This window comes from Dasypus novemcinctus, chromosome 7 (genome assembly GCF_030445035.2).
Source record: "Dasypus novemcinctus isolate mDasNov1 chromosome 7, mDasNov1.1.hap2, whole genome shotgun sequence".
Taxonomy (NCBI): Eukaryota; Metazoa; Chordata; class Mammalia; order Cingulata; family Dasypodidae; genus Dasypus; species Dasypus novemcinctus.
This window is the reverse complement of record NC_080679.1, coordinates 96,771,006-96,794,255: the sequence shown is the minus strand read 5'-3', so window position 1 is coordinate 96,794,255 and position 23,250 is coordinate 96,771,006. Positions and strand designations below refer to the sequence as shown.

The following is a 23,250-nucleotide window of genomic DNA, read 5'->3' as shown; positions in this document are numbered from 1 at the left end:
TAGTTTCTTAAAGATTCATTGTAATGTGGAATCTGAAACCATGTCAATGAACTTCTGATACTCTGTTATATTAAAATCTGTTTGTCTGTCTTGCCCCTTGAGTGGATTCACGATTTTGTAACAACATGCGGTGGTCATTTGGAAAATATTGCTTCTCTGAATTACCCAAATCTTCTATATATTGACACATTTCATAATAAAATATTTTAAAAACCATGTCCACCAGTGCCATCAGAAAAGTCTTTACGTATTGGGAAGCAATCAAGCTCACAGCTGTGAATACTGGTTTTCCAGAATTTTTATTTTCACTTGAAAGCTCAAATTTTATAATTGGCAACAAATATTTTCAGTTGTTTTCCTTAAAGTTAAAGGCTCAGTTCATTCATTTTTTAAGAAAATGTTTTTCAAACATGTAAGTCTGAATAGCTGTCATTCTTTAGTTATTCTTTAAAGTAAAAATGAAAAAGTGACGAGTTCTTCTTGCAAATCAAGCAATCATAGAAATGCCTTTCTTTGAAACAACCATAATTCAATATGCAGCAGGCATGCCTTATGCAGACTTCCCATTTCATCATATAGAATATTAAAAAGATGCGTATTCAGTGGTTGAGATTTAATAAAATATGTTTCACTGCTTCACAAGGATATTCTTAAGAGAAACTGGCTTTTAAAAAAAATTATTTTAACTGAGAAGGCATTGCTGTGAAGAATATAATGATTCCTAGCACAATTTGAGGCTGCTGCCTTGATTCATGGTAAAGCATCAAGATTTTACCCACCATTTGCTGTGGCGCCATCAGGGCAAGTGTCTACTCTGTGATAAAGGCAAGTGAAGGTATTTTAAAAATAGTTTTTGCCTTATAGACCCTATAAAAAAGGGCCTCAGGTATCCTTGGTGTTTGAGAACCATCTTTTTTTTTTTTAAGCTTTATTTTATTTATTTAACCGCCCTTTCCCCCCCCCCGTTGCCCCGTTGTTTGCAGTTGCTGTCTCCTCTCTGTGTCTGCTCAGCTTCTCTTTAAGAGGCCCGGGGAACTGAACCTGGGACCTCCAGTGTGGAAGAGGGGTGCTCAATCACCTTATCCACCTCAGCTCCCTGGTTTGTTGTGTCTCTCATTGTCTTTCCTCTTTGTGTCTCTTTTGTTGTGTCATCTTGTTGCATCAGCTTGCTGTGCCAGCCAGCTCACCTTCTCCAGGAGGTCCCAGGACTGGGACCTCCCGTGTGGTAGGCGGAAGCCCAGTCGCTTGAACAACATCCTCTTCCCGAGAACCGCCTTTTAAGAACTGCTGCCCATATCATTGTCTATCATCTTAGGCAGAGGAAGTGGTAACAATTACCTAAGGACAAGGGTCTCCTGATTAATACCCAGTATAGGTTTTAGGGCGAGTTTGGGGCAGAGCTCCGAAGAAAGAATAGAGGTTATGAAATGAGAGTTGGACAAGCTTTGTAGGTATTTGCCTGGTGTTGGCCTGAGGTCTTTGTTCTATCAGACTCCTTGTCTTCAAGGACTCTGAATTCATAGCACACCCTGGATTTAATTTATTTGTTGTGAGTCAGGTGTGAGGGGAGCATGAGTTGACATCTGCCTCCCGAGCTGGTCCTGAGGTCTGTGGTGAAAACACCACAGGCTTGAAGCGGCTCCAACCGTATGCTACTGCTGCTGTTTAGAAAATGTGTGACTAGAAATGTGTCATCGTTTCCCTTCTCTTTCTCTGCCTTAGTAACTGGGATTAAGAAAGGATGAAGCTGTGAGGAGAAGTGAATGAAAAGAAAGCATTGGGCCCTCTTGTGTTTTCAGGGAGTGTGACTGGTAAGTCCTCCCAAAGCTGAAGGAAGGCCTTTGTCATTTAGGCTGCGGGCAGTTATATAAATACCAGTCTTTCTTGTTGAACTAGAAGGTATTTTGGTCTTCCAGTAGGAATGGAAGCTTCCAGAGCATCTGTGTCTGTCCTCCTTGGTGACCAGGAGATGTGAATCTTACGTTGGAGCAGGAGAGGATCCAGCTGGTCGTTAAGAATACTTCTGGCAGATATTTATGAGACACTGTAGTTTTCAGCAGAGATTATGGAGCCTTCCTTGCTAGAATGTAATTGGAGATTGTATTTTGGGGGTGGGGTGGGTGGGATGTGATAAAAACACATTTCTTATTTAAAGTGTGGTGTGTCAGAACTGCCCTTTGGGGATTTTATGTCTCCATGTCAGGATTCTTTACTCTTAGTGCAGCAAAATATATGTGTGAAAAGTAAAACAGCCATCTGGGTACTTTGTCTGCCTGGCCAAGCATCTGGATATTTGGAAACATCTGGAAAAGCGACTGATGTTTTCTCAAGAGTGTTCAGTGTTATGTGGATGAAACCTCTGGCGCATAATCCTATGTCCACCAGTCCAAGACTGATCTAAAGGTTTCGTTAATCTGTGAGGAAGGAGGGTTGAATAGATTGTAGAATACATTCAGTTGTTTGCTTTCGTTAGTTTTTATTTCAGTGGAGTGAGAGAAAGTTGTTTAGTTTTGGGATGCTTCTTTTAGATTGTATTTTTACCTTTAAACTCCAGAGAGACTTGAGAGCCAGCAACAAGTCAGAGGGACCTGCTTCTGTCATGCTCGCCCTTTAGTCTATATGTAGGAAATGTCTAGTCACCTATAGGAAAAATATAATAGACCCAACATCCACAGAACACTCCAGAAAAGTGGTTTTGCTGGACCATCATGGCGTCCGTAACCCTCAGGCTGCTGGTGCACTCCATGGAAGGTAAATGATGCTTTTTACCTAGGACTAACCATGAAGTCACTGTTTACCTCATGAGGCCCAGAAAAGAAAACGGAACTTTTGTTCTCTGCCAGGCCCCAAGAAGGGTAGTCTAATCAGTCATAACAGACTGCGCGTCTAAAACGGTGCCTTCCAGCAGGCGCCCTGAGGGTCACAGGGGCCTATTGTGAGGACAGAAAAAGAAGGTATTGAGGCAGGCGCCAAGCAACATGGCAAGAAGGAAACACTTAAGCAAGAATCCTTAAATTTTTATATAACTCACCCAGAAGCATGTTTTACAGCCACCTCGTAAGAGTGAGGCCCCATTCTGACTGCAGACTTTGTGTGGTGCCCTGGGAGCTGCTGCTGGGCGAAGCCAAAGACCATAACTGACCTTGCAGACAGACCTGCTGGGAGGTGGCTGGAGGCAGGGAATCTGTTCCTTTCCATATATGGCTGGCAAGACAATACTCTTTATTACGAGGCTTTTATACAGCCGTCTTCTCTTGGCTCTTAGTCTTTAGGGGAAATTGCCCCCTAACCTCTGGCCCTCTTTAGAGATGCTTTAAGCCACGGCCCCCTTTGCATCAAGGGCCTTGGATTTATCCAAATGGATTGGGAGAATGTTCAGGAATTTCTTTCACAGATATTCAAGCACATAGTTGAGCTGTTTTTTTGGCAGGAGCTATGTGCTTTTGCCTTAATTCTCCTGGAAGTGGAAATGTATCTTGCTTGCCCTGGGAGTGGACTGTTTCATCTGGGCAGGGAAGGACTTACTAGCTTCATGAGCATGAACGAAGCAGATGCCCTGAGATAGTGGTCTGGCAGCAATGCTTGGTACCCAGGGCCATTCCAGCCACGTGCATCTCTCTGAAGCACTTCCCGGCCAGTCAGTTTGGGACTATCATGTTTTATTGCTAAGTCTAGATTAGAATATGGGGGCTCCAGGATATCTAGGGAAGGGATGTTTTTTCAAACTTTTGTTAGCAATGAAACCTTTTTTTTTTTTAATGCAATAAATCTTAACAGGCATCTCAGTATAATAAAGTAGATCTGAGCAAGTGAGGGCCCCCACCTTTGAAGCTCCCAAAACGATCCTCTGTATCCCCCTAGCTTCTTAAAACCTGTGCTATAATCCAACTTTCAAATGAACAGATGTAAAAACTGAAGTCCAGGGAGGTTCACTGAGTTGTTCAAAGTCACAGGGGAAAGTGGCAGACCTATGACTTACCAACCAGGTTCTGGTCTCCTGCTAACTACACCATATAGTTCCAGGCCTGCCCCCATCAATGTTAGAGCTTAAAGGTGCAAAGAGGGGCTGAGGTAGGACCCCACTGGGTTGGGAGGGGCGGTGGCTGTGTCAGCTGACTTTAGTTTGTGGTCCAGGATGGATCCTTGTGTTTTCATTCATTCCTTGGGTGAGTGAATTCACTCAGGATATTCACACTCGCATGAGACTGATTCAAATGGTTTACAATAGAGCATATGCTTTTCCAGATCATATACTTTTCTTTTTCTGCTCGTTTAATTTCTGGTAGCCTTGGCCGCTGGCCCTGATTGAGTAGTCAGATGCACAGAAGGGCTGCTCTGCACTCTGCTCAGCTCTGATGGCCTTTCTGTAGCTGGGTCTCTCATGCTTGCTCCCCACTGACCTACTCCAGTGATTCTTGTTACCATTATAGGACACTGGTGCCAGAGTGGGGGAATGAGAAATGCTAATGAATATAAAGGTCAAGAAATGATGAATTTCAGTTGCACTAGTAACATGTTTTTATTTAAAAGTGTCTAGGGATCATATATTGCCTAGCCTGTGTTGGCAGATGGAAACTATATGCAGCCTACGGGCAAATGCGGTGCTGGCAACCTTATATGTTTTGATGAATCCCTGAAAGAACATTCTCAGGAATGCTGGTGTGTAGATTCTGAAAATCAGTGTCTCTTCTCTTTCGTCCTCACCAATTTTCTAAAATGAGTCATTTCAAAGGAGAAAAGAGGCACGTTCAGCCGTGATGGTCTTATTTTACCAGAATGTGGGGGTGGTCCAGATGTGAGCCGTGTGAGCTCAGGCGACTTTCCTTTGATGTGGAACACAGCTTCCCCAACCTTCCCCAGACGTGTCTTCCCGTTTCCTGTGGGATTGTAGGATACACTTGCTTAATGATTGCTAAAAAAGAAACAAATAGGAATCTGGATTGCATGCTTCCTTTCCTTCAGCAGAAATGAAGGGGGGCTCCCAGTCCACATTGTTCTTGTAAACTATGTCAACAAATACCACCTTGAATTCACTAGTTGAGATTGGCAGCAAGACAGTCTATACCTTTACCTAGAGAGACTTGGTGGAGCTGGTACCAGGTGCCCCTTCTAGTTTGGAGTGGATGAGGAGAGCAGTCAGATCATTCTTTCAAGGTTTCCCTGAGTTGGCATTTATGTTGGAAATGTGTCATTTCATGCATTTGGATTATTTTCACCTCTTTCATAGTAGCAGGTAATTGAAAGATATTTAAATCCACTAATTTTGAAGATTAAAGATATCTTTCTTCATAACACAGGTGTTCTCAAAATGGATTTGTCTGTTGACAGAAGGAGGGATTTCTAAAGAAACGCATAAATACAAGATTTACTTACTATTTCTGTCCTCTCTCCCAGGCTAGTGCCATGGTGTTTTTTTGTTTGTTTGCTTGTTTGTTTGTTTTCATTTTTTAAAATCTTTATCCAGCTTAAAATTAATGTAATATTGCTTATTCTGGATTTGATACCATCTCTCTTTATTAACAGGTTATTGGTGGTTTATTTTGTTGCTGTCCACATGGACTTTCCCAGCCATATAAATTCCATTTCTATAATGCCCTGGGTACAATCCCTGATTATTTGTGGGCCAATTTCTGTTGCATTCCTATGATACACATTGTTAGTAACTGTGTTCTTTTTTTTTTTTTTTTTTAAGTTTTCTTATTTTTTTTTAATTAGACAAGATGTAGTTCACAGAAAAATCATCCTTAAAATACTGAGTTCCCATATACCACCCTATTATATATACCTTGCATTAGTGTGGTATATTTGTTACAATTCATGAAAGAACATTTTTGTTATTATCCTATAAATTATAGTCCATCTGGTTCAATGTGTGGTACAGCCCTCTGTTTGTTTAATTTATTCTAGTAACATATTTACAACCTAAACTTTTCCTTTTAACTATAATCAAATACATAATTCCCTGCTGTTAATTACACCATGCATCCATCACCACCATGCATTACCTAAACTTTACAATAACCCAAGAGGAACTCAGTGTAATTCAAGCGTTAACTCCCCATCGCCTATCCCCATCCTGGCCCCTGATGATCTAGTTTCTGACTATGAATCAGTTACTATCAATGAGATCATACAATACTTGTCCTTCTGTGTCTGGCTTATTTCATTCAACATTATGTCTTCAAGGTTCATCCACATTGTTGCATGTATCAGAACTTCATTCCTTTTTTACAGTGGAATAATATTCCATTTATGTATATACTGCATTTTATTTTTCTATTCATTGGTTGACGGACACTTGGGTTAATTTCATCTTTTGGCAAATTTGAATAATGCCTCCTCTGAGCATCAGTGTGAAAATATCTGTTTAATTCCCTGCTTTCAATTATTTTGGCTATATACATAGGAAGTGGGATTATTGGGTCATATGGTAATTCGATACTTGACTTTCTAAGGAACTGCCAAATTATCCTTCAGAGCAGCTGCATGTTGTAATAGTAGCCATTCTACTGGAAGTGAAATCGTATCTTATTGTGGTTGGGCTTGCCATTTCCCTAATGTCTAATGATATTTACCACCTTTTTATGCGCATATTGGCCATTTGTAGATCTTCTTTGAAGAAATGTCTATTCAAGTTTTTGCTGATTTTTTAAAAAATGGTGTTTTTTTGGGGATGATTTTATTGTTGAATTATAAGACTTTATATATTCTGGATATTAAACCCTTATCAGACGTGTGATTTCCAAATATTGTCTCCTATGACTAGGTTGTCATTTTACTTTCATGATAAATAAAGTCTTTGATGCATAAAAGTTTTAAATTTTAATGAGTTACTATTTATTTTTCCTTTGTTGCTTATGTTTTGGGTTGACACTTGTCCAACACAAGATCTTAAGATGGTTCCCCATGTTTTCTTCTAGGAGTTTCTAGTTCTGGTTTTTATATTTAAGCCTTTGATCCATTTTGAGTTTTTTTTTTTAAATATGGTGTGAGGTATGAGTCCACCATCATTCTTTTGCACCTGAATCCAGTTTTCCCAGCACCATTTATTGAAAAGATTATTCTTTCCCCAGTGAGTGGAATTGACATCCTTGTCAAAAATCAGTTGGAAAATGTAATGAAACATCTTCAAGACCCGGTGGTAGGTGGTAGGTACATGAAAAGCATGAGCAATGAAAGAAAACATGGATAAATGGGACCTGCTCAAACTTAAACACTTCTGTGATTCAGAGGACTTCATCAAGAAGGTGAAAAGGCAGCCCAGTTGATGGGAGAAAATATTTGGAAACCACTTACCTGATAAGTTTGATTTCCATTCTATATGAAGAGATTGTACAACTCAACAATAAAAGAGCAAGCAATCCAGTAAAAAAATGGGCAAAAGATTTAAATAGACATTTCTCCAAAGAGGAAATAAAAATGGCCAAAAAGCACATGAAAAAATGTTCCATATCACTAGCTATGAGGGAAACGCAAATTAAAACAACAGTGAGATATCATCTAACACCACATAGAATGGCCATTATTAAAGAAACAGACAACAGTAAGTGCTGGAGAGGATGTGGAGAAATAGGAACACTCCTTCACTGCTGGTGGAAGTGTAAAATGGTGCAGTCTCTGTGGAAGACAGTTTGGCAGGTCCTCAGGAATTCATCAATTATATCAATCCCACACAGCTGGTGGATGGGAGTCTTGTGCCTGCAACTGTAGACTCTCTTGGTTCCTTGGTGTGGTGGCTGACCATCCTCACCTCCCTGTCAGCTGACCTGGGTAAGTCCAGTGAACTGGAGAGTAGGTGCGGCAGCACTGCTGAGGCTCAGGTCCCAGTTGACACATGGAGAGCCCAGAGATTCAAGTCTCCTGGGCATACACCAATCGACTGGGAAGTTTTTAATCCAGTTACATTTAAAGTAGTGAGTGAAGTAGGAATAGCTCAGTGGTTGAGAGCCTGCTTCCCATGTTATGAGGGCCTGGGTTCAATCGCAGGTGCCTCCTTAAAAAGAAAAGCAACAATTGATAATGCTTGACTTTCCTTTGTCATTTTGCTATTTTGCTTTTCTAAGTGTTAGATCTTTTTTTGACCCTCATTTATTTTGTTAATGCCTACTTACATATTTATTTGGCTTTTGATATTATACCAGTTTGTGTTCCTTGTCATTGTTTCTGAATATATTTTTTCATGTATTTTGGTTGAGTTACCATGGGGATAAAATTTAGCATCCTTGATTTACAACAGTTATATCTGATTTGATTCCAACTTGCCTTCACTAACATGCCCATATACTGTTCCTCTAACCCTCTATTCCCCCCACCTTTTTATTGTATTTGTTACAAATTATATCTTTATACATGGTATGTTGAAAACCATTGATATATCATACTTTTTATGCATTTTCATTTTAGCATCTGTAAGGAACCAGAAGTGGACTTATATAGCAAACAATAAACAGTATAATACAGTAGAATTGACATTTATAATTACCATATGATTACCTTTACCAGAGGTCTTTATTTCTTATTTCTTTCTGCTGCTTTGATCCATTTTCTAGTGTCCTTTTATCTCAGTCTGAATAATTCCTTTTAGCATTGCTTATAATGATCCGTCGTGCTTTATAAAAATATGCATGCCTGTGTCACCCCACCCTGAACCTGTTCAGAGTCACTAGGAGGAAAAAAAGGTCAGCCTCCCCCAAACTTCTCCCCTGCAAAAAAGAAAGAAAGAAAAAAGTCACCAGGGTGGGTTGGGGCAAGTGTAATTTTTAAAGGTTTTACTTTAAAATCTCTGTTCTTGAGCCTCTGCCTTTTCCTCTAGCCTGGGCCCATGCACTGTTCCTCTGCTTTCTGTTGTTTTTGGTTAAGGGAGATATAAATACGTGGAGAATAGTTATCAGAGAACATAAATTATGACCTGACTATGTTCAAAAAATTAAGTTGCTTTAAGACTGGAAGGTCCTCAGATGTTGAAGGCTATTTTCCTTAACATGCCAGCTTGTGGTTTTTTCCTGGTGCCTGTCTACATTGCTCTGATGGTTCTTGTTTCACTCTAAAAAAAAAAAATGTAAGTGGTAAATTATTCACCTTGTGTTAGGTGTACTTTAACAGTTATTCATTTATCCTGTAGTTGGTGCAATTCAACAAATATTCAACAAATATTGAACTTATGTTATACATTCTAGACACTGAGATATAATAGTGAACAAAACAGAACAAAATTCCTGCCTTCATGGGACTTTCTCTTTACCAAAATGTAGAGGTTCACATGGAATTGAACATGACTGAATTAAGTGGCTGCATAATAGCATTATGAAACATTTTAGGAGAATTCTTCAGGATTGTCTTCAGATCCCTAGCATCACAAATAGAATCAGAAAGCTCAGAGTTTAGCTTGTGAAACCTGGATTAAATTTGCAAAATGTTAAGGCCAGATACTGTCTTATTAACCGAGTATATAGTATGTTTATATTCGGGCAGGCATTTTCTGAGGGCCGAATGAATGAATAAACCAGTGGGAGCAGGACTGTGCTCCAAAACGGTAGCCAGGATGTTAACACATAGAATTAAATTTTATTCTTTGATTTGGGCAATAAGTCTTCTGAGTGTTATTTGGTACAAATCTTTCCTACATTCTTTGTTTCTAACTCCATGTGTTTAAATAAACACAGATACCTTTTTTGCTTTGGAGTTCCCAGTAATATATCTGCTTATTTGACTTGTTCAATAAAAGCATCAGTTTGTGCCAAATGCATGTTTCAGGTCTTCGAGATGCTACTTCATGGAATCCTGCAAATTTCAGTACTCTGGTTATCTAAATGGGTTATTATAGTTTCCCAAAATGTCTAATTTACTTTTGTGTGGTAATTTATTCACCAAAGATATTTGAGTCTTAATCTTTCAATGAATTTAAATATTAAATTATTCAAATATTTTAGTATGTCTGTTTTAAAATAGACATACTAAATGTCTTTTGAAAATAGAAAACTTGCAGTTATCTCTTTTTATTATGAGATATATACTTTATTGGATTCTGAGTTCATGCTAAAAAATTGGTGGGACTGTAAAAACAACCAAAGGAAGAAAAACACATTTGATTTCAAAATAGCACAAGATCCTGTAAAAGAAACCAAAGATCAGCTTTTGTTCTAGCCTCAGGTCACTATTTGTGTGTTAGCTTAGAAGAGAAATGGTGTGTGAGAGAGAAAAAAAAATAGATAACGTGGAAGTAATTATTAATGCTGAAATTTCTGCATCTAATTTTTGAGTTCTTATATTTGGAATTTCTTACGCACGATGAAATGTACGTTTCAGGTTTGTGGAGAAAAACAGCGCTTTGAGAAATTGATGGAACATTTCAGGAATGAAGACAATAACATAGATTTTATGGTGAGTTATTTTAGTATAATCCTTTCAATTTCAGTGCTTTCCCCCTAAATCCATTTGATGTATATGTGTGTAGCAAAGGGCAGGAAATTGAGTATATTACGCAATAGAGCTGGTGTAGAGTGTCCCTCCTAGCCTGTCTTTTTCCTTTATGGCATTTGTTTACAGTTTCATTCCTTACATACACACTTTATGGTAAAGGCCAAAAGCACTTATTATTTATAGCAAATAAGGGGGAAAGCCATGCAGCTGGGAAAAGAAATGGTGCATATGCTGGTACAAATGCCTTCGGTTATAGACTATAGATGTCAGTTGTACTGCAAAAAACCCCTCAAGATAGAAACCTAGAGCCTTGACGGTTTGGCCTCTTGCAGGATACAGCCAGAGGCCTCCTTCAGACTTTCTTTTCAGAGACCTATAAAATGCTCTGGTTTGTAGAATTGACTATATGGATCCCCCAAATTTATATACGGCAGAGATTATTTTCCCCCTATGATCTCTTTCCCACTCTAATGATTCTTTGAGGGCAAAATCATCCTGGGGTTCTCCTTAGCAGGTTTGCTCACTTGCAAAAGAGTGGGATTCAGCAGCAGTACTGTCCTTGGGTAAGCACAACAAAATGAGTTTTGGGACTTAGGAGTTCATAGACCTAAGTCTTAATCCTGGGTTGAGGATGGAATCCACTATACTAAAGAGAATTTCCTGAAACAAACTACCATTGAGTGTACCCAGGCTTTCTTTGACTTAATCCAGTTGCCCTAGGAATCTTCCGTACCCAGGACATCCTTACTGGGCCGAATCTTCCAGGTCATTCCTAGCCTGGAACAGAGATCCTAATCAGTTTTTGCAGTGTAAGGTCTTCCAAAGTCTGTGCTTAGGATACCAGGCAAAGTGACTGTAGAGCATGAAACACCACTTTGCAGACTTCTGCCCTGGTAGGTGGAAAAAATTTTTTCTGGGTCCTCAAATTTATTGGCATCCTAGCCCCTCAACCCCATCCAAAATCAGTGCGAAAGATTGAATCCTCGCTAGAAGAGCTTTTCTGTTTTATGAATTATTATTTGCCTTTTAAAAGGTAAAAAATATGAAAAGGTAACACTTTCATGTTGACTTTTTAATTCTTGTTATTAGGATTTTTGAAGTATTTTAAGTTTTGCATCGGTATAAATATCTGAAGAGGTCTGTGCCCTGCCTCTGATTACTAGTTTCTTTTCTCTGCATTGCTGGGGAACTTATTTGTTCCTTTGGAGCTGAGGTTGCAAACTGGAGGCCCCCGGGCTTCTGCCACCATACCAACCCAGTGGTATCTGCTTGATTCACATGTCACCTAGGGATAGTGACCCCTTAGACATGTCATAAAATTTAATGGATCATGGAAACCCACTTTCAGAAGAGAAATGGAAAGATGCCAGAATCCGGCCATGTTTTTCCTCCAGAAAATGAGGCTTGTTAGAGTGCAATTAGGTTGTACAACCTTCCAAACAACATACTCTTCATAACATATAATTTATAGGATAGGACCCTTTTCTCCTTTTCTTGTTTTTGTTTTCGTTTGACAAAAGAAAACAAGAAAAAAAAAACGTGGCAAAAACTCAAATTTTAGGGCTCATCTCACCCTAAAACCTGAAGACATTTTTCAGTAAATTGCAAAAGTACCTTTATAATCAAGAGAGTTTACATCTCTTCCTAAGATATCCAACATACAGTATATCAAAGAAAAATCTAATTCGATAAAAATAATTTTTAAAAAGGTAAAGGAGATTGGGTTTGGAGGAGAGAGGAAGAGGGAAGGTCGTTTTCGGTGAGAACGTGAATCTGGGCCCCTTAGTCATTTTACCTCCTTGCAAGAGAATCACTGTTTAACTATAGAGGGAAAGCGTTAGTAAGATATTTTCAGCATATGAAAGCTGACTGTCACCATTGAAAGCAAAACAGATCTGTTGTACTCTCTTCTGTTTTTACCAAACTGAAGCCTGGGGTTTGGGAAAAAGAGCAGTCAATCCAGGGCTTCTGTGGAATGGAAACTGTTTTTTTGTATAAGATGGTAAGATGGGTCAAAGACCTGGTACTATCCTGTTGGTCCAATGGGGCTCACAGTGAAGTTGTAGAAATTATTCCCATGTGGTGAGATTACAGGTGATTTAAATGTTCTTTATAATAATTTTCACAAAATTTTTTATAATATATGTAATAATTTACACAGTTTGATAAACCTATATAAATTTTTTTAAAAACAGCTGTATAGTTAACATACCCTCCAGTTTGCCCATTTAAAGTATACAATTCAGTGTTTTGTTTTTGGTTTTAGTGTTAATTCGTTCACAGGGTTTGCATGCAACCATTACCACTGTCTAATTTTAGTACATTTCCCCCCCCAGGAGGGAGTCCCTATCCATTAGCAGTCACACCCATTTCCCCTACCCCCAGTCCTAGACAACCACTAAATGATTACTTTTTATCTCTATAGATTTGCATGTCCTGGATATTTCACCTGAATGGAACATATAATATGTGGTCTTTTGTCCCTGCCTTCTTTGACTTAGCATGTTTCCAAGGTTCATCCGTGTTGTCGCATGTGTCGGTACTTCATTCCTTTTAATGCCTGAATAATATTCTATTGTGTGGATATACTACATTTTGTTTTTCCATTCATAGAGATGTATGTTTTAATTTCTTTTGGATATATACCTAGGGGTGGAATTCCTGGATCCTGTAGTAGCACTGTGTTTAACATTTTGAAGAACTGCCAAACTTTTCTGAAGTAGGTGCACCATTTTACATTTGCACCAGCAATGAATATGCTCCAATTTCTCCATGACTTCAACAACACTTGCTATTGTCTTTTTTATTATAGCTATCCTAGTGGGTGTAAAGTGGTACCTCGCTGTGGTACTTACATGACTTTTTGAATTAAAAAAAATATATATAAAATGAAAGAAAGGAAATTGGTAAATGAGCCCGGATTTGTAAAATTGAAAGCACATACCTATGATTAAACTGAGAAGACAAGTTTGGAGCCCATCTAACCCCTTGGTCATTTCATTCCAGGTGGCCTCCATGCAGTTTATTAATATTGTAGTCCATTCAGTAGAAGACATGAATTTCAGAGTTCATCTCCAATATGAATTTACCAAGTTAGGCCTGGATGAATACTTGGATGTGAGTATAGCTTTAACCTTTGGCTCAAATGTAAGAATTAATTTATTGCCTACCCTCAAAGGTACACTTCCATAGTGGCAAAAGAATGCTTAAAGCTCCACGCAGTCAACTACTGTAGTGCTAGCTAACGGGAACCAATCTGAGTGATGCAATGTGTCAGAGAAGCTGGATTCTTGCTGACCTCCTGGGAACTCAGGCTTTCTGCTGCCAGTAGCCTTTACTACCAGAGTAGTAGCCTTGGCTGCGACTTTCCTCTGCTTTTGAGCCCTGTCTGGGTCAAGTGTCACTGCATTCTTCATCCAGGCTGTTGAGCAGTTCGCGTTCTTGGTTACTCCGGGAGCCCCATCTGGGCAGGGAAGTCAAACCAGGATTGCTGTAGAGTGATGACTAAATGTTTACGGTATAAAAAAATAATGAGGAAATGGACATTAGAGACTTCCTCATGTGCTGTAAAATTCTTCTTGAAGTGTTTGTGGCTTTAGAAGTTCTACTTTCATTTCTTGAGAGAAAGGGGGTCTAAGGTTTCTCTTTTTCTTGCTCCCTTGCAGAGGTGCTTAGCCATTTCCTGAAGTTCATCAGCTAAGAAACAGAAAGTTGATATGAACATCATAAATGGCCTTGAGTATCCATGTGCCTTCAGGCATGCCCTTGTCCTATGACCCTTGGGCGTTTTTGACCTCTCCTTTTGCATAGGAATGATCCTGTTGAATTTGGAAGACCACTGGTGATAGGGCAAGATTTGTTCACCTAGTTTCAAGGCTGTTGCTAGCTCTAAAGAAGGTAGAAATACTTTCCTTTGGGCATATCTGGGGTTCAGACACACATCTCATTAAGGATGAAGCCAAGGAACGACACAGATTCTACCTGAGTTTATTGTGAAGCAGATTCTCAGCGTTGGTTGCTCTGGGGTGGCTGGGCTGCCCCTAGGCAGCTGGGCCAGTGTTGTCTAGAGATCTGCTTTGGGAGAGGCGTGATGATTTCCACTAAAGAATTGCTTGAATTGTTTTTCAATTTAAAGACCCACTAATATTGTGGGCAGAATATTGTACTGAACAGTTTTTGTTTTGTTTTGTTTTGAGATCAAGGTTTGTCTGTCTTCTTTCCCCATGTGCTCTTCCAAAAGTAGCAGTTTTAGAACAAAAATGCGATGTTCAGGGTTCAGTTTTATGAGTTGGACAGAGCTAGCTTTAGGCCCCATGTTCAGTGGCAGGTATTGACATATCTGTTAACACGTGTATATTAGTTTCCTAGGACGGTCACATCAAATTGCCACACACTGCGTGACTGAAAACAACAGAAACAGGTTCTCTCATGGTTCAGGAATCGAGAGGTCAGCACTAAGGTGCTGCAGGGCCACGCTCCCTCCAAGGCTGTAGGGGAGACTCCTTCCTTGCCTCTTTCAGCTTCTGGCAGCTTCTAGCAGTCCTTGGCATTCCGTGGCTTGTAGCTCATCAGACAGTCTCTGCCTCCATCTTCAAACGGCCGCCTTCTCTCCATGTCTTTGTCTCTAGGTGTTCTCACGTCTTCTTACTAGTCTTTGTCTCTAGGTGTTCTCATCTCTTCTTACTAGGGCTCCAGTCATTGAATTTAGGGCCCACCTTAATTCCATATGACCTCTTCTTAATTACATCTGCAAAGACCCTCTTTTCAAATAAGGTCACATTCTGTGATTCTGAGCAGACATGAATTTCAACCCACTACACCTGCTATTTATTATGAATTCTGTGAAAAATCTGATTAAGGTTCCTCTCTATTTTCTTTCCTAGCTTTTGCCCTTACTCAGAACTATGTTTCTCGTTTCTGACTACTAAACCAAGATGGAACATATTCTCTTCCGAATAGTCTAATTTGTAGATTTCCAGATTAGACTTAGGAGAAAATCCATTTTCTTGAGAATTTATGTAGAGTGAAATTCCTTTAAATATTTTTTTAAAGCTCTCTTTCTTTAACTTCTTGGTCTGTTGCTTTTGGACAAGAGTGGTTAAAGGCATACTGTTAGGCAGGAGAGGTAAAAAGCATCATATCAATGCATATAATATATAAATGCTTCATTAGTCTTCAGCAACTCAGCCTTGTTAGTAGTCATTGATTTGTTCAACAGGCGTTTATTGCCATCATCTATGTGCCAGATACCATTCTAGCCACTCATCTTTTCCCATGGCAAGTGATGACTTATGTTGCTTGTAGAGAAGATTCACTGATTTGTTTTATTCTAGTTTCACCACAGAGTTAGCCAAGAGCTCCTTCGGTGTGCCCTGCCCTGGGATACAATGAATGAGGGAAAGCTTCCTGCGCTGTGCTTTGGGGAACCCTGAGCTGCTCATGCTGGGCAGTGAATTAGGGAAGCAGACACAGGGGTGGGCTCTAGCACCCTGTGGTGAAATAAGCTCCTAAGTAAAGTGTACCCTCTCTTGGAGTCGACTTCTCCTCCCCATCTGGCCCCCTCCCCACACTGGGACCCACTCTTACTACCCAGGCAAAGATTGCACCCGCTCCAGTCTCTCCTACTACACAGACACCCTCACTTTTATTGCCTGTAACAGTTGTTCCCTTTCAAAGCCACTTTTATTTTTCTGTTATCTTGATTTCACTGACAGCGAAATGTTTTGGGCTGAAATATACATGGAATAGGAAAGTATGTGTATATTTGGGAGGATGTATTCCCCAGAATGCAATTTGATTGTACTCTCTTAGCCAGTCACTCCTTACTTCTGTTAAGGACGGTACTTTATTGAACCCTCTCTTGGAAGAGGTTGGACTACAATTGCGGGGTAATTATGTTCTGTTCCACAGATAAGTTCACACCATCTCCTCTTGCATTTTGATTTTTAGAAACTGAAACACACCGAGAGTGACAAGCTGCAGGTACAGATTCAGGCTTACCTGGACAACGTGTTTGATGTGGGAGCTCTGCTGGAAGATGCTGAGACCAAGAATGCAGCCTTGGAGAGAGTGGAAGAACTGGAAGAAAACATTTCTCATGTAACTACAGCTCAGAAAAAGAAAAATTGCTTACACTTCAACTGGGTGCAATCAGAATGAATGTTAACTTTATGGCGGCAAATAAAAGGATTTGGAGTGTAGGAATGAGCTGTAACTTGGGATGCAGAGCTGTCAGAAGCCATTCTTAGTTTTTTCAAAGTGGCAGGTTGTATTAATTAAGGCAAAGTGGAGCCAGGTATCTTGGCCTTAGCGCACTTACCTGCTTAGGTACAGCTGAGCCCCTATCCCCCCTCAGTTATGGGCCTCTCAGTTATGGGCACAGGAGAGAGAGATGATTGGCATAACCTAAAAGATAAGCAGGCTGTAGGTGATGTATCTTTTTCTGAAATATGAGTCATCTTCTACCAAATTGTCCATCCAGGCCCAGGGGACAGGATGATGTATCTCCATGATGCATGCCTGCATATTCCTTGCATGTGGTTACTTATGTTCTAAGTAGATTCATGTCAACAACAGGCATTTTCAAGGAAGTCAGTGCACTTTTCCATACGTTTTCTACTTTGAATGTATAATATCAACTCTATATCAGGCAGGAGCTTATTTTTCTGAGATTTTTCTGGCTATGAATAGGAGTCTAGGGGTTGTTCATTTGTTCCTTTAAACAAGTATGTGAACATGGCAAGAGTGGAGAGAAGAGTGATACATCTCAATATCCCCAGCATATGAGGACCAAATTCTTTTGATGACATTCTAATTGATTGTCTTCTTGATTGTGAAATGAATTGTCTCTTTTTGGAGGGGAGTCTTTCCCTTTGAGCGGTCCATTTAGTTTCTTCCACATTTCTTTAGGAAATGTTTATATCCTTCACTTTTGCCATCACTCTAAAAATGGGCATCCTCATGACTCATGTGTGAGCCATATTGGTGAGCCAAAAAACCTACTTTGTAAGTGCCGCAGTGACCTTGTTGGCCTCTTCTTGGAAAAAGAATTTTCAGCTCCAATATTTCTTCCCTTAAAAGATTTACATTGTATCAATTTTTTAAAAAAAGATTTATTTTTTTCTCTCCCCTGCCCACCCCTCCCCCCCTCAGTTGTCTGCTCTCTGTGTCTATTCGCTGTGTGTTCTTCTGTGTCGGCTTGTATTCTTGTCGGTGGCACCAGGAATCTGTGTCTCTTTTTGTTGTGTCAGCTCTCCATGTGTGCAGTGCTACTCTTGGGCAGGCTGCACTTTTTTGCGCTGGGGGTTCTCCTTACGGGGTGCACTCCTTGTGCACGGGGCTCCCCTATGCGGGGGGCACCCCTGCAAGGCATGGCACTCCTTGTGCACATCAGCACTGCGCATGGCCAGCTCATCACATGGGTCAGGAAGCCTTGGGTTTGAACCCTGGACCTCCCATGTGGTAGGTGGACGTTCTATCCGTTGAGCAAAATCTGCTTCCCTACATTGTATTCTGAACCTCATCAAAGTAAACCTCCATTCTTCCTCCTTACCTTATCCCTCTGATTTTCTTTACTTGAGCTCATTTCCAGGAAAATATAAGGAATCAATTTTGCTCAATTTTATAGTATTATGCTAAAAGCAGCTAATTAATACAATGTTCACCCTATCCTTTTCTCAAAGCTTCTGCCAGCATTGCAGTCCTGTATCTATGTCTGTGTGTGTATACACTGATTTTCATAGCGGGCCACCTGTTTATGCCAACTACCCTCCCACCCCCACCCCAAGGACTTATTATTTGGATAGTTCAAATTAAAACAAGCAGTAATAATCTTTTTTTCAATCGGCGGACATATGCTGATAGAACCAAGTTTTATGGATCAGCTATTTCAAAAGCTTTTGACTGGTGCCATTTCTTTGGGAGGGCTTCCCCTCCTCCTTCACCTCTGCCCTCTATCCTTGTGAACCCTGCAAAAATGGGGGGAGACACAGTTCATACATTGAAACGCTGAGGAGCTGACATACGGGTTTTATTAAAAGTCACATATAAATTTAGTTTCTGTTAGGAAATACATATTAACAACTCTAGAAAACAACTTGTGGAGTGCGTGCAAAGACTTTTGTCCCTAATGGTCTTCGAGCAATACTTTCTGAAAACCAAGGAATCTAGATCAGAATGGCCCTGTGTTTTGACACAGCTTCCCTTTCAAAATGTTACAGTTGTCTGAAAAACTGCAAGACACAGAGAACGAAGCCATGTCCAAGATTGTGGAACTGGAAAAGCAGCTCATGCAGAGGAACAAGGAGCTGGATGTTGTCCGAGTAAGTGTGAGGACGGCTGCCCCGGGTGGGCAATGCGGGGAATGCGCGCCAGCCTTAGTCTAGTTGAGCAGGGGTACATTAATTTCAGAGGAATGCATTGATGCAGCATATTGTTTGGAACCATTTCAGAGCTGATACTCAAATGAAGAGTACACACAGTCAGGGTATGTAGACGTGAGCATGTGTGCAGTCACCTACTGGGACTCAATTTCTTTATCACAGACTTTGGCAGCAGCGATGTTGCTTCGGTCTGGAAGAGGCTGCATTGATTCTGTGGGTCAGCCATTTGGTTGGAAATAAAAAACACAGCACATATTTAATTCATGCCACTTATTTATTTCCATTAGGCCCTGGGCTTCTTTGTATTTCTTTGCTTTGCTTCTCCTTGAAACCAGATTTGGTGGTTGCCATGGAAATGGTGAAATCACAACATAGCTGAGACGTAATGGCATTCACCAAAAAGAGGGGGGGCGGGGAGGCAAAGCAAAATCCATCCATTTTACTATCAGATAATCCCAGATATTTTATTTGGCTGTACTGTTGTTTTACATTACATGTCAGGTTTTTACGGAGGGCTTGGAATTGTATAGCACATAAAAACACCAAAATGCCCGGAGGGCTTTCAGCCACACGGCCTGCCTTTACACCACCGCTCATGAAATGGCGTGTTTTACGCGATGGTTATCACGTCCATGTGTGTTGCTTGACACTCTGGCATGTCCTACAGTTAACTCTAGGCAATTTCTTTTTCTGGCATGCCATCGAAACGAAGTTGTAGCATATGGACTCAATTCAAGTTCAGACTCTCAGCTTATTAATAATAGGCAGGGTGTGAAGAATGTTCCCTGCCTGCCGAGGTTTGCGGTGAGTGCTCACGGGTCGAAGGCCCCGCGAGGACGCACAGTGCCATAAAATCCTTTTCCTGGCACCTCCGGGGGCCCCGCAGAAAAGGAACCAGGACAGGCTTTGAATCGAAAGTTGTGACTTCTTTGTTTTCTGTTAAAAATGCTAGAGAGAAATAAGCAATTAGTGGAGGGAAGCTTTGGTCTATTTTGTGAACTGTACAACCAAAGGGAAAAAGTTAAAACAGTTGCTGGCCTGAGCCTCGGTCAAGGGCACGCTGCAAGGGCCCGGGCCAGTCAAGAGCAGTCGGCCCTGGTACTCATGGGGCCGTGCTCTGCAGAGTTTTAATCCCCCTCCGACTGCTGTCCAAGTCTGCTTTAGTGCCCTTTTGTCTCTCATTAGTGGATATGCATTTAGGAGTAACAAATAAATTTTAAAATAAGTGGAAGCACAGTGTTCTTCTCTGTTAGCAGGCCTTCAGTATATTCCAAAGTCAGTACGAACTTAGTTTTGGGTCTTTTCTGCCCTGCACCTCTCCACCTGCAGGGGAATTTTAATTCACTGCACTTATTAAGTATGAAGGACTATATTAAAAGTGACAATTGTTAGAATATATTGTGTATACATTATTAGTGAACAATTGATGACTAGTGGACTCTCATAGGTTTTGACTGAGTTCTGTATAAGGTCCTCATTCAGTTTCTGAGTTATTTTCTTTATATGGCATTGACCAAACTGATGGTGAAGATAGATTCTTCTTGACTGTGAACTTTTTTTTGCTTGCAGGAAATCTACAATGATGCAAATACCCAGGTTCACACGTTGAGAAAAATGGTCAAAGAAAAAGAAGAAGCCATTCAAAGACAGTCTACTCTGGAAAAAAAGATTCATGAACTCGAGAAACAAGGGACCATTAAAATCCAGAAGAGAGGGGACGGGGACATCGCCATACTGCCCGTCGTGGCTTCCGGTGCTTTGCCTGCAGGGTCAGAAGTGGCAGCGGGTAACTATGCGGGACCAGTGGCTGGGGCTGCGTCCTCGGAAGCCCTGCCCCCTCCTCCCCCACCACTACCTCCGTCATCAGATGCCCCTGAAGCAGGTAGGCTGCCTTGACTTGAGAACTGTGGTAGGATTGGGATTTTTTGTTTGTTTGTTTTTTAAAAAATATTTATTTATTTATTTATTCCCCCCGCCCCCAGTTGTCTGTTCTCTGTGTCTGTCTGCTGCATGTTCTTTGTCCGCTTCTGTTGTTGTCAGCGGCATGGGAATCTGTGTTTCTTTTTGTTGCATCATCTTGTTGTGTCACCTCCCGTGTGTGCGGCACCATTCTTGGGCAGGCTGCACTTTCTTTTGCACTGGGCGGCTCTCCTTAAGGGGCGCACTCCTTGCACGTGGGGCTCCCCTATGCGGGGGACACCCCTGCGTGGCACGGCACTCCTTGCATGCATCAGCACTGCGCATGGGCCACCTCCACATGGGTCAAGGAGGCCCAGGGTTTGAACTGCAGACCTCCCATGTGGTAGACGGACGCCCTAACCACTGGGCCAAGTCTGCTGCCTGGGTTGTTTTTATTTCTTTTTTTTTTTTTTTAAACCAATGGCCCATTTCTTTGCCCATTTTACTTATTTTTTAAGAGCTTTTTAGCTTTTTGAGATTAAGGTTATACATTTTCACTTTCACCTGTGTTGTAGTTAATTTTTAGCTGTTTGTTGGTGAGGGGATTTTATTGTCTTTGGAAAAAATCCTTTCATTCTTTCAGATGTTTTCAGATATGTTATGTACACGTGCCATATTGTGGGAAGAACTGTTCAACCAAGTTGATTTGTTTCTTTTCTCCTTCACTAGTACAAAATGGTCCAGTAATGCCACCCATGCTGCCCCCGCCTCCGCCCCCTCCGCCTCCCCCTCCGCCCCCCCCCTCCTCCTCTCCCCGGGCCTGCAGCCGAGACTGTGCCAGCTCCCCCTTTGCCACCCCCACCTCCTCCCTCGGCACCCCCACTCCCTGGAACATCTTCGCCCACCGTGGTTTTCAACTCAGGATTAGCAGGTAAGAGCACAGAGGTAAAAGCAGGTACTTTATAAGAAATACTTGTCTGCTCTCCTGAGGGTCACAGCCATTCTTTCAAAATCTAGGTCTGTCTCACGTGTGCCTCTGCTTCATAGAAGCACATTGCTGTTACCGCGGCCTGGGAAGGGGAAATTGTCATTCACAGCAGGCATTTTCCTGAGGAGCCTTTGTCAGCTTGCTGGTGGGAGATTTCTGCGCTCTTCTACCTTCTTCCATTTCTACCCTCTCCACCAGAGAAGGGAAGGGAGATGAGGTGCTTCTTGAGAATCTGTGTTTTCATGGGTTTGGCAAACATTTCCTGGACACTTGTGATAGTCAGAGCTCTGCGTTAGGCACAGGTGCTGAGTGCGAACGGCCCTGATTTTTAAGAAAGATATTCATGAGGTCATCTCTAAAAGCAGTCATGCCTTCCTGTTTAACTGCCAGATGTAGGCTTTCAGAAGTTTCATGTGCGTACCTGATGAGGACATCAGAACCTGCTATAGTGGATTTAAGCTTCAAGGGGGAAATGCTGCTAACAGCAGTATTTCCATGCCTTCAGTGCTTCCAAATAAAGCATGTTGTCCTGCTAACCAGAAGATAGAACAAGGCTCCTTACCTGAAATAAGCCAGAAATAAGGCAGGGGGTAAGAGGGTGGAGGGCAGGGTGGCAGAGGAGAAGAGTTGCTCTAATGCCTTGGAACATAAGTTCTTATTTTTGACTTGTGGTAATGAACTTTCACCTTTTCTTAAATATATTGTAAGTCACTTCCCAGTCACTGAGACAGGCTTCACCTGCATTTGGAATTGTGCTGAGCTTTGCCATCCCTGGGACACCTAGAACGTTCTGCTCCCTTGTCCCCTTTAGCCCGTCCGTGAGGTCTCTTATTTCTGGTGAAGATCTACCACTGCAACGTCCTCCATTTCCAAGGCCCTGATAGTTTTCAGAACCTTTTGTCCGAGGCCTGCAAGACAACGATTTCCCACTTCCCATCGCACTAGTGAAAGCCACCCATACCGAACGTCCCACTTCAAATCTGTGGTGTTTGCTTCCACCGCAACTTCCATAAAACTGCAAGAAGCAAAGGAGACGTCTCCTAAGACTTGTTTCTACCCGTCAAAGTCTTCCCGTCTCCCACTTCTTTCTAGAACTTTTATTGTTTCTGAAAATGAAAATTTGGAGGAGAGTCATTGTGGAATGGTTGGATTTTGGAATGTAAAACAAAAACAAATGAAGCACAACTCATGACAAGCTCCCAGCATCCTTGTTATGTTCTCAGTGACTGCACGTGACAGCCATGAACTGTCACATGTACCTGGGCTGCCTGATTAGCCATTCCTTGTGGCCCCCAAAGAGCACTCACCGTGAGAAGTGTCTCCTGCAGTGTGTCTCTTTTGGTACAGTTTCCTTTCTGTCTGGAAAAAATGGGACGTGGGAGGCAGAACTCAGACTGCCTTGGCAGAGAACGGGCCCAGACATCCAGGGCTCCCTTCTGAATGGGTCTTGTCCTGTCTGGCTGATATTTTTGCCTGCGCTCTTCCCACTATAGTTTTAAAAATTTGTTGGCTGCTATTGATTGCCTCGATTTTAAGATGAGCTCTGTGCTCAGCTGATAACTA

The 23,250-nt window shown here is 41.3% G+C and overlaps 1 protein-coding gene across 1 annotated transcript in view; it reads left to right on the top strand.

Annotated features, from left to right (window-relative positions):
• FMNL2 (formin like 2) overlaps positions 1–23,250 on the top strand; it is a 346,942-nt gene that overhangs the window by 290,676 nt on the left and 33,016 nt on the right. Inside the window, 7 exon segments of the mRNA XM_071216434.1 lie at positions 10,306–10,380; positions 13,426–13,536; positions 16,369–16,518; positions 18,639–18,740; positions 20,370–20,682; positions 21,429–21,492; positions 21,494–21,630. Coding sequence (XP_071072535.1) covers positions 10,306–10,380; positions 13,426–13,536; positions 16,369–16,518; positions 18,639–18,740; positions 20,370–20,682; positions 21,429–21,492; positions 21,494–21,630 — 952 coding nt within the window.